This window comes from Spinacia oleracea, chromosome 3 (assembly GCF_020520425.1).
Source record: "Spinacia oleracea cultivar Varoflay chromosome 3, BTI_SOV_V1, whole genome shotgun sequence".
NCBI lineage: Eukaryota > Viridiplantae > Streptophyta > Magnoliopsida > Caryophyllales > Amaranthaceae > Spinacia > Spinacia oleracea.
The window spans coordinates 124,099,868-124,116,547 of record NC_079489.1 but is presented as its reverse complement, the minus strand read 5'-3'; the positions used below and the strand labels follow the sequence as shown (position 1 = coordinate 124,116,547).

Here is a 16,680-nt window from a genome sequence, read left to right as displayed (position 1 = left end):
GAGACTCCATTCCAAAAAAAGCCCAACCAAACAATAAAATAGATGGAATGGGTTCTAACTCCATTCCAACCCATTCCAAATGCCCCAACCAAACGACCCCTAAGTGATTTTTATATATTTAAAATGGTGTATTCGTATTTAAATGGTGCTTAATATGACTAAAATGGTGTATTGTATCTATATAATGGTATTTATAAATGGTGTTCGTGTAAATGGTGCATTCGTACTTAAAATGGTTTTTGGTCAATCGTAATGGGCCTATTCGTACTTCAAATGGCATGAAAAAATCGTAATGGGCCCATTTCACTCTTTCAAATGTAAAAACCAGAATTATTACAAGTGTAAAAGAAATTTAACAAAACCATTTCACTCATTCAAATGTTAATTCACAATTTATTAGAAGTAAAAGACAATTAACTCAACTCTAATTCAAATTTTCATTCAAATAAACACTTATTACTCAAGTTTTGCCTTGGCCTTGGCCTTGGAAGTTGTTTTGCATGAACCTAGGAAGTACATTTGTAGAAGACCCCGAACCACCATTGTCGCTCACCACAACATTTTGCATCGCCGACTGCATAAACCTAGGGAGTAGCGTAGTAGCCGCTGAACCGGTGTTGGCTAGGGGACGAATCATTTGTGAGGGAGACTGTTGATGAAAAGAGGGAGACCGCTGATGCCAAGAAGGAGATCGTTGATAACAAGAGGAAGAACCTTGATAGGTAAGTTTAGTGCACGGGTTCAAAGTTGACATCTGACGACCCGAGAAGGAGGAGGAACATATACATACTGGCCCCCATGACGGTCCGTGTGACCATCAACTACATATCCGTCCCTAGCAAATCCGTGCCCAACAAACCCAACCCCAACATATCCTTGCCCAATATATTGTGGTTCAGCCTGATGACCAACATATTGTTGTTGTTGATGACCAACATACATCGGTCGGGTATAGTACGTAAAGGAACCACCATCATACGTATTCCACCAACGCTTTGTGTATACTCCTACAAGATCACAACTTCAATAACTCAATAAAGCGCAAAACTTACAATATCTGATCATCTAATCACAACTACATTTAATCACAACACGTACATTTATAAACAAACAAAGTAAACTAAATTAACTTAAAAACCATACCTGCTGCTGCGGGTGCGGTTGCACAATCTGTTGCTCAACTGCCGCTGCCTTCTTGCTCTTGCGTGGAGCTGCAGACTTCCATGGACCGCCCGACTTCTTGGGGGCTGCTGCCTTCTCTGGAGATGCTGGTTTCTTTGGAGGTGGCTGCTTTGGATATGCAGAATCAACATATGGACCTGCAGCTGTTGGAGGGCAGCTGTTGCTTGGTTTGTTCATGGTTTGTTCCTTTGTCTGAGGCCTCTTATGGTGCTCGCTACATGACCTGTACCTGTAACTGGTAGTCCTATGGGCTGGAGGGGGAGGCTTAAAAGGATATCTCAATGGGAGAGCATCCCCATCAAAGCCTTCAGCACTGGTAAGATCAACATCTACCCTTCAAGAATTTGGAGTTCCCACACCCTCCCCCGCAAACCTACCGCTAAAAGGATCAACATCAACATCATCATTCATTCCTAAAGTTCCGGACAAACCAGCCACACAACTACCTTCATGTTCATTTGTTTATGGGGAATCAAACACCATTGTACGACGAACTACCGGTTGCAATTGCCCAACAGATGAGGGGGTAACTTCAGTACTACCCTTTGCAAGACATACAGAAGAGGGGGTTCCCACATTGACATTAACGTTGACATTACCCACATTCTCCCTTTGCATGTCTAACATCCCAATCTTCTCATCCAACCTAATATCCAACAATTGGAATATCTCAACTGCAATATCCACTGTCTCTTTGTAAGTAGATGCCTTATGGCATATGGGGTTAATCAACACCATTAACTTATCGTACCTGTACCACATGGCAAGTTACTAAAAAATAATAGTGGATAATGAATAACTAAATTCAACAAAAGTCAATTACAACAAATAATAGGGGATAATGAATAACTAGATTCAACAAAAATCAATTGCAACAGAACATGTTAGCATTATAGTTTTTATGACAAAGTCAATCTGTTCACTTTATAAGAAACAAAGTGACTAGATTTTCCAAAATTAGATTTTATTCCTATTTTTTTCCAACCATAAATTTATTTCTTACACATTTCAAAACAATATTGGATTTCATTGCAGGTAAGAATGGAAATTTACCTAAACACAGCTTCCGTCTTCAATGGGTCGTGGACATTACCTTCACCTTGGTATGCTTCCTTTCAACATCTTTCTGCCAACGTCGAAGAATATATTTTTCAGGAACCTCAATGTTATTTATATCAAACAAAAATATCATATGCCTACAAATTATTCCATGACATTCAAAGTGCTAACACTGACAAGTTACTTCCTTGGTCACACAATTGTAATGTGCCGCATACTTGATCTTACGTCTAGTAACAATTTCCTTCCTTGAATTTTTAGGCTTTATCCACACCCTATCCTCAAGCTCATACTCCTCAACACACTCATTCAACATTTCCTTCTTCAAACATCGGACATACAATACCCTAGTACACTCTCTTTGGACCTCATGAAACTTAGCATCCGTATAGCATTTCTGATACACTTCCTCGGCAAAAAATGCAGTCACAATTTGCCTTAGATTTCTTGCACTACTAGTATCTGCCATATTTTCTGAATTAGCCCTCCCCTCCATTGCCTCACAGTATGACTCAACAAATTCATACAAATGAGTATGTTTGTTAACATACAAATCAAAGAAACTTTTTATACTTTCAACTCATTGTGTCGTCTTCATGCCAGCCCAAAAAAAATGTTTCAAATAGGCGGGAACCCACATGTGCCTTTCCTTATACAACCCTAAAATGCACAATTAAAAAGAAATTCAACAAATGTAATTTTAGTACTTGTGACCTACTAGTCTTAAATTAAGAAGTGAACTTCAAATATCTGCTAATCACTATGAAAAATCTAATATTTAACTAACAATATACCACATACAATTATAAACATTATATAATTAGAAACAGTGGGTGTGTAATGTTACCTTCAAGTCAGTCATCCTTTACTTGGTACTGCTCCATAACTGTTGCCTAGTTTAGTTCAAACTCATCACAGTCAAGACTATCGTATATTGCACGCTCCAAGTCTACCTTTAATTCAGGGTACTCTTCTTCTTTTCCCATCTTCTTACAAAACTTCTGAAGAATGTGCCATATGCACCACCTATGACATGTTCCACTCATGGTTTCTTTCAACGCCTTCCTCATCGCGGCATCTTGATCAGTTAAGATCCCTATCAGGGCTTTACCTCCCATACAATCCAACCAATGGCTAAAAATCCACTCAAAAGTATCAGAGTTCTCATGAGATACCAAGGCACATCCAAGTAATATGCTTTAACCATGATGATTTACGCCTACAAGTTCATGAATGGCATTTTGTACTGATTCGTCAAGTACGTAGTATCAAAACATACAACATCACCAAACTCCTCATACGCCGCTCTACTACGAGCATCAACCCAAAGCACATCCTGCAACCGACCATCTGGCGCTTGCCTATATAGGAAGAAAAAATTTGGATTATCTTCTTTCATCATCTTAAAATAGTCATACATGGTATTCGCATCACCCCCCTTCATCCTTGCCTTCCTCTCTTTAGCAACCACATCATTAACATCCTTCTGTGAGAAAGGCATTAAAGCTTTGCCATTCCGTTGCGTAGCCATTAAGTTATATGTTTGGGCAACTGACATCCCAGATTTCGAACACACCTTCATTTGTGTCACTACATGAGGATTCTCTTTTATAAACCCTTTACGAAAACAAGCAATAGTTCTAGACTTGGAAGGGGTTGGGTGAGGATTCTCATGTACCATTTCAGCTCTGCGTATCACCCACTGACCTAAATTATTTACACTAGCAAACACATGGACGGGACATTGACATTTCTTAGACTTCCGTATGCCACTCCCAACTATTTCATGGAGCGGGGAATCGAAGGGAACAATCGCCTTCTCCTTGCGCTTCCTTTCTGGCTGACCAAAGCACTCACAAGTCCACAACGCATTACGCTTTTGTTTCACTTTCTCTTTACTAGCACCATCCTTTGACTGGCTACTATAAGACCTATAAGCACCACTTCGTCTTACTACAGCAAAGCCCTTTTGCCTCCTGTACGCCTTAAATTGATCTTCAATCTCCTCCCAATCAGGAAAAACATGCCAACCTTCAGTTGGGGAACTTCATTCTCTTCCCCAAATGCAGTTCTTACAATTCTCCTTTTAGGGGTACTAAAATTATCGCCTACCTCCTCCTTCAATAATAACATTCACCACGCAAAATTTCAAATTCATTCTTACATTCACCCTAGCAAAAACCCATTCTTACACAATGTACTAAACCTAAACTATACATTCATCCAATCAAGTAAGACAATTAGCAATCAATTTTTTGCCACATTTTATCAAACAATCATTTTATCAAAGAACAACATTCTTCCTTTGTTGTTGTTTTTTTTTATCATAGAACAGAGGAACAACATACTTACAATCATTTTACAAGTATCAATCACACATTTCAACAAGGTTCATTTTACCAAGAATCAATCAATCAAATATGTTACCATGAATCGAACAGATATTTTACCAACCTTTTACCAAACATTCATATTACAAAATAAGACAATCAATCAGTTTATTTCCCCAAATTTAATCAGCCAATTATTTTTACACTAATACAATTAACAAGAACATGACAATACAATAAACCCCTAAAATCAAGTAATAAAATCAATGAAACACTAAATTCAATGACACACGCAAAACCCCTAAAATCAAGTAATTAAATCAAATAAACGCTTCAATCAATGCAAACCCTAAATCAGTAATACTATAAATCGATTTACAAAATTGATAAAACCGAAATTCATAAAAACACTAAACTCCTCTTCGTAGGACGATGCTGGTGAATACCAAAACATAAATTCCTCTTCATCGCCATCAGGTACCCCACTACCTTCACCAATTTCAGTAGAACCCATTGCAGTTGATTCCATTCCAGTCGAATTCATGTCGGGGTTTTTCAAGTTTTCGGGTTTTTCAATTCATTTTGTGGAAATAAATCCCTTTAAGCAGCTAAATCCACTTTAGCATTTCACAGAAATTTGTGTTTGTTTAGTAGAATTAATGGGGTTGAGAGAAGAGAAGAGAAGAGGAGCAGAAGAGAAGAGAGAGAAAACAAAGGAGATGAAGAGGATCCCCAATTTTCAGACAAGAAGAGCCCAGTCAGCAATTCATTTTTGGCCATGTCAACACCCCGTTACAATTATTTTCACACCCGCCTTGTTTTTCCCGCCAAAATTGAATTACTTTTAGTTTATCTTTTTTTTTTAAGGTGATATATATTTTGGAGCACATAACAGCATGGGGGATTTACTTCCTCGCAATTAACTGGTTGTTTCTTTGAGTTCTGTCGTGGAGCTGAAAATGAGTCCCCACGAAGCTAAAGGCCCTGTTTTCTTTAGGAGCAGTTAGCTGTTACCTGGTTTAACTATCTCTTAGCGGTTTGTATTAGTTGGTTGAATTAGTTGTTATATTAGCTGGTTGAATTAGTTGTTTGTGTAAAAGTGTTTGGTAAATTAGTTTTTTGCGATTAAATGTTTAATATGTAAAATGACCATCAATGGTATGTTGTAGATACTTTGTTTCTTATTAATACTCCCTCCGTCCCGGAATACTTGCACCGCTTTTCTTATAAAGTAGTCCCGGATAACTTGCACCGTTTCTATAAATGGTAAAATTTTATTAATATTATATTAACTACCCCCTTCACATATCACTTTGTGGTCTCATGCACCCTCCCCTTTCCCCCGTACCCCCTTTAAAAAGTTGACACATATCCCTATTTATATTAAAAAAAAATACCCACTATCAACTACCATCTAATTAAATAATAATTAAGACAATTACTTTGTATTAAACTCTGTGTCGGTCAAACCGGTTCAAGTATTCCGGGACGGATCTAATAGACAAGTAGTTTATTAATCTTCTCTTTAGTTTTTTTTAATAACATTGACCGAATAAAAAAAATATGTTCCCTTCAAAAAAAAATCAATTTATTTTTCAAAATTATTCTTAATTTAAAATTTTGAATAATATAAATTCTCTATATGTAAATAGAGAAATATTACTAACGATATTGCAATTAAGTATAATTGCAATAATTTTTATGTGTTTCAAAGTACTAATATAAATTTCTTACATCAAAAAAACGAGTAGTAATTGGGGTAAAGGAAATAACGTAGGGTGCTAAGGTTGGTAAGTATTACGAAGCATAATTTTAGGCAATATTAGGACAAATAGTCATTTTACATTCACTTTCTCAAACCACTAATTGCAAAAAGCTTCTATGTTAGAGCTTTTTGAAAATTGGTGTTTTAACCCAAAACTCTCTTCCTAACCAAATACTCCCAATTAGTTTTTTCAAAAGGTCAAGCCTCTAATTCGTCCTAAAAAAGCTATTTTCCCCCAAATATCTCTTAACCAAACACCACCAAAGCGTTATTTATTATTTTATTAGTATTTTCTTGACAAGGAAATAAAAACTAGGTTAGCCCCGAACATAAGACCAACCTAGCTCATACTTTCGAATGATAAAAGAAAACAAATCATTAGAAGATGTGTACCAAAAAAACATCTAGGGGTAATTATGGCCATAATATGCAATGAAATCCGCCGCTTGGTTTGACTCTAGGTAGCAGTGAACGAAAAAAGCATAGAAGGAAACCGTGTCGAGATGCAGGAGAAAGTAAAGCATGAGAAATTGTGAGATTGCTCATAGTGTTCTCTTCACCTGAATTTCACTTATCTTATCTTATCTTATCTTATTGGCCCTGAACTTATCTTATTTTATCTTATCTTATCTTATTGACCCTTATCTTATCTTATCTTATCTTATCTTATCTTATCTGAACTTATTGACCCTTATCTTATCTTATCTTATCTGAACTTATTGACCCTTATCTTATCTTATCTTATCTTATCTTATTGACCCTTATCTTATCTTATTGACCCTTATCTTATTGAAACTTATAGTATAACCTTATGTAATATTTACCTTATCTTATCTTATCTTATCTTATCTTATTGGCCCTGAACTTATCTTATCTTATCTTATCTTATTGACCATGAACTTATCTTATCTTATCTTATCTTATCTTATCTTATTGACCCTTATTTTATCTTATTTTATCTTATCTTATCAGACCTGAAATAAGTGAAAATAAGGTGAATAGAACAGAGCCAACATTATAAATTTATCTCTCTTCTATATCATCCTCCACAGCATTTTCCACTATCCTGAGTCACTGTTACGAGTCACATCTTATATTTTTCTACAACGATGAACATTCTCACAACTCTCTCTCTCGTACATTTATTAATCTATACCTAGTATTTAAAAAGGAAAACCATAATTTATTAGATGACATGTATCAACACATTTTATTAGATGACACATGTTATCCATTCTTTCCTCCATCAATTTAGCTTTTATTTAATTTTCTTTATTGTTTGATATATTATACAACTCCAATCGATTATTTCACTCCATCTTCCTCATACAACATCAATTCACCAATCTATTCATTCAACATTTTCCACTCCATCTTTCCGATTAACACTCAATATTAATACACTATTTAATTTATGTATTAATTCAACTTTTAAAATTTACCTCTATTTAATCATATATTCTATCTAAAATCACAAGCTCAATAAAATTTGAACTTAAAAAGATAAACTAAATACAGAATAACCACTACACAATCGCCCGTTCTTTGAACGGGCTCAAAAGCTAGTTATATAAGTTGAAGTGGGAGGAGTTGGGCGGAAAAATCTAGTAAATAGGTAACAAGTGTCATAATTTCGTTGGATGTTAGCTCGTGGGCCGAGGTTGTCAGTGACCCATCAGTCATTACAACCTTATATCAAGGGGATCTACAATAATAAGCTTACTAAAAAAAATGAGAGAAAATGTTGTGAATTAATAGAAACTCAGCACTGCTCATGCTTTGAGAACCTTGAGAAAAAGGAAGCAATCAAACTCTGTTAGGGTAATGATGGACCGGACAATTCACTGAGGCCTCATCAATCAGTAATTCAGTATTCAACTGTTCTCAAACTTGTACTTGAACTTATCTAGAGTACAACTTACCACTACTGTTTGTCCAGAAATAAATCTTACCACGAGTACTTTTTTATATTTTTTGTTTTATTTACGAAGTATTTTAATCGACTTTCAGTTGGAAACACAATACTGATATAATATTTACTTATTGTTTAGCTCCTGCCAAAAAAAATTGGAAAAACTTGAAAATACAAGGGAGACGACGGATGGTAGTGGAGATAAAGGCGTGGAGAAAAATGTGAAATCACTTTCTTACCAAAAAAAATACGTTTTCTACCTTTGAACATTGTTTCCTCAAAAATATTTTCCGTCAAAAAGTAAAATAAAGCATAATGGTTCATATACCATGCACAGAAGGCATGAGCTCTTGCCCTTATGGTTCATTGGCACGGGGGAGACACTGATGGGATTTTGCACCAAACAAACACTGATGTGATGCCAAATTTCCAGTCTATTATTGTTTACACGAAATTGTCACATTTGAAATTGAATGTTAGTACAGCATTATAAGTCCTTCAATCAATGGTTATTTTTCTTTATTAACTTTTAATACTAATTAATTACTCCCACTACAAAGTCTACAGGTGAAAACAAAAATAAACACAGAACACAACACATGACTGCAGAAGCTAGCAAACTGGACCATCTTCACCATTGCTTTACATTTGAGTAGCTCGATTACATCAAGCTTCTTATCTGACAAAGGGTACAACATACACAGCTTAATATTTTACACATTCTACCGGTGCTACAACCGCAGGCAAAGGAGCGACCATTACAGGCCAACAATCTCATATGGTCTCTCCATCAGCCACCGAATGACAATCTGCCCAAAAGTCCAAAACCCGAATATCTTAGAATTATGAAGGTCAATGCAGTCGTAAGGATAAACAATACGGAGTAATTCAGTGAGGAAGTGTCCTCAACTCAAAACATTACTACCTAGTCCTTAAATTCCATATTATGTGAATCATTAGGACCTTTTAAGTCTACTTATAGAAACTGACCGCTAAAATCTTAGTATTTGCAACATAGGAGAGTAGAATTCCATACTTTAAACCAAAACGTAATAGTAAAAACTTAAACCTCAATGATTTCCAAAAATCTCAGAAAACAAAATATGGAAAGGAGGTTATCAAATGCATTTGAACATACCCCAATTTGAGAAAGGTATCTGAGGTTTCATCATTATCTTGTGAAGGACCAGATGAACTACTATAACCAGCAGTGATCGACTCCGATGACTGGCTGTCCTCAGAAATGCCATTCTCCGAACCAGTAGCTTGTTGTGTCCCCCCCTTTGATGCTTCCAGCACCTTTAGTAGAGTTATCATTCTTAGTAAGACTTTTTGTAGAGTAAAATCTCATTAACATTTTTATAGGATATTTTTATAAATATGATAAAGTGTTATTTGTATATGGAGATGGTGTCGATCTTACTTGTTGTCTTAGCCACTCATTTTCTTCCATCAACTCAGAACCCTGCGGAAGTGAAATAGCAGAAGAAGTAATATTAAAAGACAGGAAAAAAGTACATCTTGTCAACTTAAAATCATTCTCGAAAAGGAAATGTTTTCTATTTTATTACTATTTTAAGATCTGTAAAAACTACCCATGTTCATGAAATCTAAACCTCTTTCTTAGGGAGGGGGGTTTGGTGATGTGTTCATATCTCTACAATGTATAGAATCCTCATCTAGTCATGCAGTCCCTAACCTTTTGCTCGAGCAAGTCTATTTCGCTCATAATCTTCTCAACCTGGATAGATACAAGAAAATGGTTAAAAGAAAATCCTTAGAGAATTATCGAAAAGCAAAAATAAATTTTATAAAATAAAGAAAACCTTCTTATCCATGACGTGCTTTAGTCCAAACTCAAGGGACTTTTCCAGGTGTTGCAGCTCTTCTATACTTAATCCTTGAAGCTCCTCTCCCCTCATATGTCTGCTTCCATAAGGATATAACGATTAATGCCTCACAAGGACAAGTAGTGATGATCAACATACTTTATAAATTTCAAAATTTGGAGCAGCCATACTTAACGATATGTTGGTAATAGTATAATATAAAGATAAGATAACAAAAGTGTGATTCGAGACAAATTAATCTAGCAATATATGTAGAGCTTATTTTATACAAAATTTCAGCAATGTAATATGGAAAATATTAAAGTTCAAAAATATTATTATAAGAAATTGTGAGCGCCTTATATTTCGAAACGTGGGGAGTAAATAGCAAAGGGCTGTTCTACAACAAAGCTAGGCCATCCACATGGCCACACCTTCACTTTTCAAGAGAACGGAATTAAATCAAGATGAGAATCTAATTAAGAAGGAACTTTGCAGGATTACCTAAGCTGTCGACTTCGCTGTGCTATTTCTTCACTCAATTTGGTGCAGTTGCTGTTTTCAGCAAGCTAAACAAACAAATATATGTAGAAAAATTTAGCAAACAGAATGTAAATAACTAAATTCAGAATGATGAAAACTAAATTCTGAATGCTGAAAAAATGACATGTTCTCGACTACACCTAGGGTTAAGGGGTTAACTAAAGAAGTAAAACATTTGAAACAATAAAAACGTACTACCAGCCTTAACATGAGAATGTTCATTATGTTCTCGAGTACACCTAGGGTTAAAGGGGTTAAAAGGCTCTTTTTGTTGCTCATTAGGGATACTTATTGATCAATTAGAGTCATCATCAAATTGAACAAATGAGTAAAAGTATTGTCTTGGGTACACCTATCTCTACTCTCTAGGTGTAACTTGGAAAGTACCAGTTCAGTGAAGTAGAGACTTTTCGTTTATAGGCCTCGTAAGAATTGTACCTTAATAATTATCGTATGTATTAGCCAATGCATATAAATATAATGGGCAATAGATAACCTAAGATGTATTTCAAGTCAGTTAACTCAACATCACAGATTTCTTACTCGTATGAGCTAAAATACTATGGAAATTCAAGCGAAGTAATTGATTTGATCAGACTAAAGCTCATTATGTGACAAAGGATGATTCTTTGTTCCCTTGAATATACAGTGCTCAAATCCTAATTTTCCTTCATCCCCGGTCTACATACTCAGATTACTCCCTAACTAGGCGAATTATGGTATCTAATTCAAACAGATATTAGCATTTCTGCAAGAGGTTCAGTCCATGACCATAACCCTAGTTCCATGAGTACATATGAATTGAAAGAACGCTACCTGACTAGTACAGCCACAAAGAAAATGACTATGAGAGGATCAATTAGGAAGTATATGATGAGAACAAATGATGCTAGAGTTTGCAGACATCCAGTGTTTAACACAGACTTTCAAACCTATCCCAGATTTAGGCACATGGTAATTCATAGGATCAAAAGAAAAGAACTCATTGAAGTGTACACTACAAGAATTTGTATCTTTAACGACAACCTAATTACGACGGGTCAAAAATCCCGTCGCAAAAGGCTTTTGCGACGGGGCTAACAACCAAACAATGACGGGAATAACCGTCGTAAATGTCTTTTACGACGGGTTTACGACGAATTTACGACGGGATTTTCTATTAACGACGGCCCCCTTTTATGACGGGTTCGCGACAGGAAATCCCGTCGTTAATCAACGATTATTGGTCTTTCGCGACGGGATTTCCCGTCGTTAATAGTACAATTTCTTGTAGTGGTACTTGTCTACTTGAACACTTTGATATAAAAAAAGCTTCTTTTTACTATAAATATTAGTCCGAAAGACAATTTACCTGCAACTTTAAAGATGGTTGGCCCAGCTTCTCCAAGTTCTTTGAGTGCAATTTATGCCTTTCAAGTATTTTCTTCATACTTCATTGTAACAATTGATGCGGTGGATAGAAATTAGTATTAATAATTTCAATATTCAAACATCAAGACAGACTACATGATTTTCTCTTGACTAGAAATTAAATAAAGTAAAGCATTTTGGGACTAAGGCTTTGTTAGCCGACCCCAAATCATTTTGGGACTAAGGCTTTGTTGTTGTTGTTGTTGTAGAAATTAAATAAAGTAAAGCATTGGAAATAGATTCCCTTATAATGGCATCCTAAATACCATAAGATCGAATAATACTAAAATATTGCTAACCATTAAGGCCAATATTTGACATTTTATAATACTATGAGATAAACAATCCAATGCATGCCAAGAACCCTCTTTAAATTCTACAAGCAGTAACAGACATCCAAATAAACTTCTGTGGCTATAATATGCTTGGGGTCTTCCAATGTTAATAAATTTGCAAAGATAAACAAACTTCAACTCACCAAGGTAAAGAGACACCTTTGGTTGTGTAAATCAGACATTGCACATAAATACATAATCTTACAAGCCCTTAACCACATTTATATACTCTCACTATAAAACCAAAGCATATTCTATGTAATTCACAAATAGATAAGTAAAGTTTAGGTTGCACAGTCTCATCCTTTAATTTCTAAGTTAAAGTTGAACAACAAGCTTTTGATCTAGACTCATAAGATAAGACCAAACAACGCATTGTCAACAAAACAAATAGAGGCTGGTTTTCTAATGCTACTAACTAATACGGAGTAAGAAAGAAGGGTTTGTATAGCTAATACTCTAAAACCCACTGTATATGTTATGTGCTAAACAAATTGTCAAATACACAGCTCATATTCATAACTTTATGATCCTTCCTTCTGAAAGACACAAACATGGAAACTCAAATGCAATGCAAATTATGCAAACACAGTAAACAATAAAAATTAACGGCGAGGGAGGGAGGGGAAAGGAGAGAGATAAAGACCTGGAGCTGGAATACTCAAAGAGCTTTCCAGTAGCAGAGAAGATGATGAGAGCAACATCAGCATCACACAAAACGCTAAGCTCCTCAGCTTTCTTAAACAAACCTCTTCTCCTTTTTGAAAATGTCACTTGTCTTGCTGTTGTGTTATCAATTTTCTTGATCTGAATCTTTTCCCTCGCCATTTTTCTTTTTTAATAAAACAAACTCTCTCGCTCTCTCTCTCTAGAAATTGCTTCTTAATTGGGTTTAAACGCACAGAATTAACCAATGTACAAAAATACAGCACATCAATCAAAACCTAGAAAAACCCATCACCCAGAAACGGTAAACATCGAAAGGGTAACAGTCCAATTTGATTTGATAGAGAAAAAAAAAACATTCACAGGGACATTTTACCAAGCAGGTGGGAGGCATAAAAATGCAGGGCACTAAAAAAAGGGGGAGAATCAGATATGAAACCCTAAAAATTTGTAATTTCAGGTGTTAATGCAAATGGCAGATGCCAGAGAGAAGAGAACATTGAAGAAACCCAAGACCAATTTGGGAAATTTGGGTGTTTGTGAAATTGTGACCGTGCAAAAGGGTGTAGTTATAATACAAAAGGGGGTTTGGTCCCTACTTTTTCAATCAATAATTGATTCTCACTCCATAACCTACCTTACCAATTTATGGGGTCCGTTTAAGTTTCACTTCTCTGGATAATGTGATGACCCCCAGATTATAATGGCCAATTTGGCAACCCTAGCAACGAGAGGGAGAGGGGAGAGGGAGAGGGAGAGGGAGAGGGAGAGAGGAGAGAGGAGAGAAAGAAAGAAAGAAAGAAAGAGGGAGAAAACAGAAAGGTAAAGTAAGCTAAATTTAGTGAAGCATTGCTTTATTTGGCGGAGTCATCCCAACATTGTTTTCCTTTTTGGGTTAATTTTCAGTGGTTGGTTTTGATGGTCAATCTTTGTGAATTTCTTCATTTGTTCGTCGTTGGTCTGAACTCTGAACTATCAAGTGTGAACTTGATTGTCATAGCAATCGATGCTCATCCCTATCTTTTTGTTTGCCTCATTTGTCATTTTAATTTGTCAAATATAATATTACGAAGTACTCCATTTGCTCCATACTCTCTCCCTATTTTTTGTACGAGTCACACTAATTATTTCCGGCTGTAATTTATTAGGAGTCACACTTTCATTTTTAGTAACTTTTCTACTCTCTTCGTCCCAAAATTATAGTTTTGTTTGACTGAAAACACGGGTTTTAAGAAAAATAAAATACAGTGTATGGGAAAATGTATGCATAAGTGGAATATAGTATATGTGAAAGTGGAATATAGTGTATGAGAAAGTGGAAAAAGTAATGTCCAAATAAAGGAAACATGATTATAAATTTGGGATGCCCGACATAGAAAACATGAATTTTGGGACGAAAATAGTAATTATTTGATATATTTAATTTCTTCTAGGGAGCACCATTACAATAAACTTTCTCTCTACATTAATTAAAATACTTTCCCATCGTATTTTTTTCTATTTGTTTATTATTTCCCTCTCCCACTTGATTATTTTTATTAGATTCAACCCTCATTCCTTAATTTTTAGATTTGATTATGGGATAAAGTTTCAATTTTTATGGATTTGTAACGATTTTAATGATGATTTAAAGTAAGGGTTTTCCCCTAAACCTTATGACTACTTAATTAGCATAATTAGATGACAATTTTAATTATGATTAACTTAAAATTTTCAGATTTGGTTTAAGACATAAAGTGTCAATTTTTAATGGTTTTAAGCATGAAATTAGCCAAATTTCATGCTAGGATTTTAATGGAATAATTGAAACTTTTTTTATCGATTAACGATTAATTTCTAATTAATTCAAGCGTTTTAAAACTTAATAAAGTTGCTGAAAATTTAATGAACATGGATAATAATTAAGTCTCACTATTTTATGATAGGAGGAGATTTCTAAATAATTAACTTGAATTGCAAAGTGGCCCCAACTCTTAGAACTTCAAGGTACGTGCAAGTCTAGGCTGACCACCTTATTTCCATAGTGATTCATGTGATGACTTTATTGCAATTCATGTATTTGGACTAAGTATGAATCCATGTTTGATTGTGTGAACAAGTTAAGGATATTGTTTATGTTTGTTGAATTGAAGTAAACAAGCATGTTATGATTTGTTTATGTTTGTTTGAAGTAAACAAGCATGTTATGATTGGTTTATGTTCGTCGAATTGAAGTAAGCAAGCATGTTATGATTGGTTTATGTTCGTCGAATTGAAGTAAGCAAGCATGTTATGATTGGTTTATGTTTGTTGAATTTGAATAGCAAGCATGTTGTCCAAGTATGGTTATGCATGTATGATTTATTCAGATGCAAGGAAGGGTTTATGCTATTGTACGTAATGTCTAGCATGTTTTGAGCTAAGTTATTGCGCCTAGTTGTACTATTGCTATTTACCACATATGAAGGTATAGCTCTTATTAGCCACCGCATATGTAGGATAAACTTTCGAGTAAATTGAAGTAAAGATTCATTCGTGCCTAGTGCACAACTCGCATGTTAATGTGCATGTCGTGGATTACTCAACAAGTGTTGAGAGGAAACCAATTCACTAGCGTCTTGATTGATATATTGATCACAAGTCCTAATAAATTAAAAAGGGAGTCTTGTTTGGTTGTCCGTTTATTAAATGCCTTGCCTGACTGTGTCTTGAGTCGGCTTTGTGCATAAAATATTAATAAACATAAAGTGCAACCAGAACAAGCTTCAAAACTGTTGGAACGTATATGTTGTGGGATCTTTTGTGGTGATGACGTGTCACGCGTTCCTCGGAGGTATCAAGCATGCGCTGGCACGATCTTCCTGCAACCTGCAAAACAAGAATATTCCCGTAGGAATATTCTCTCCGATGCCTAAGTAAGTATTGGCTAGAGAGATAAATAAATTATAGAGAGAAGGCAGAGCAAAGATAGTTTAAGGTAGGTGGGAATGTATTGAATGCCCCTTTTACCTTGGGATCTGAACTATTTATAGGGGGGTTGGGAACTGATCCCATAACCCTAACTGAATGATGTGATGCCTTCTGGGATTGGAACACGTGTCCAGAGGTGAGAGTGTGGAGTTGAGTCTGATGGACTCTTTGGATTTTGGGCCTGGTCATGGACTACTTGGGCTTTTTATGAAGAGGATGGTCTTCCAGGGCCTGAAAGGTGAGGTTTGGGCCAGCATATAAGCCCTAGACCCATGTTGCCATATGCAGATAGGTTATAGTCAAATTACCCCCGTCTTAGGGCTCATTGTGGAGTTATACCAAGCCCACATCATTTGCCCCTCATGAGGAGTGAAAACTGACGTTTAGTTTTTACTGCTCTTGGGTTCTCCTGTGCTGTAGTGACGTGTGGCAGTGTCAATCATTTCTTACCCCTCTATAAATAAGTGGCCATTTCAAGTGAATTCCCCCTTATTTCTAGAAATCTTTTGAGTGCAGCAGAGGGAGGGCGATTTCCGGCGTCATTCAACCACCAGTGAGCGTTGTAGAACCACCGTCACCTTCAACCCTTTGTTCTTGGAGTTCTTCATTTTTGGGAATTTAATTTCCTCGGAAGTTTCTTCTTTGATCCAACAGGTAACCTTTCTTCTGTGGAAACTTGTTTGTTGGTTTTGTTTATCTT

The 16,680-nt window shown here is 35.7% G+C and overlaps 1 protein-coding gene and 1 long non-coding RNA gene across 2 annotated transcripts; both read right to left on the bottom strand.

The window, feature by feature from the left end:
- Positions 1-418: 418 nt before the first annotated feature.
- On the bottom strand, positions 419-5,859 carry LOC130469357 (uncharacterized). Its single transcript, XR_008929849.1, has 3 exons — positions 2,236-5,859; positions 1,144-1,933; positions 419-1,007 (listed from the first exon to the last, which is right to left on the bottom strand). It is a non-coding gene; the product is annotated as an uncharacterized lncRNA (long non-coding RNA).
- Positions 5,860-8,664: 2,805 nt separating this feature from the next.
- On the bottom strand, positions 8,665-13,975 carry LOC110800968 (MADS-box protein JOINTLESS). The gene is made up of 8 exons (XM_022006281.2): positions 13,012-13,975; positions 11,972-12,050; positions 10,582-10,646; positions 10,075-10,174; positions 9,948-9,989; positions 9,672-9,713; positions 9,387-9,547; positions 8,665-9,057 (listed from the first exon to the last, which is right to left on the bottom strand). Exons 1-8 carry the CDS (start codon positions 13,191-13,193, stop codon positions 9,039-9,041), a joined length of 690 nt encoding a protein of 229 aa, XP_021861973.1. The 5' UTR covers positions 13,194-13,975; the 3' UTR covers positions 8,665-9,038.
- Between the last annotated feature and the right edge of the window lie 2,705 nt (positions 13,976-16,680).

Coding starts and splice junctions, on each gene's coding strand:
- LOC110800968 (XM_022006281.2), bottom strand. CDS start 13,193: ATGGCGAGGGAAAAGATTCAGATCAAGAAAATTGATAACACAACAGCA. Junction 9,990..10,074: donor AGCACGTCATGGATAAGAAG/GTTTTCTTTATT, acceptor GTATCTATCCAG/GTTGAGAAGATTATGAGCGA. Junction 9,714..9,947: donor TAGACTTGCTCGAGCAAAAG/GTTAGGGACTGC, acceptor TCACTTCCGCAG/GGTTCTGAGTTGATGGAAGA.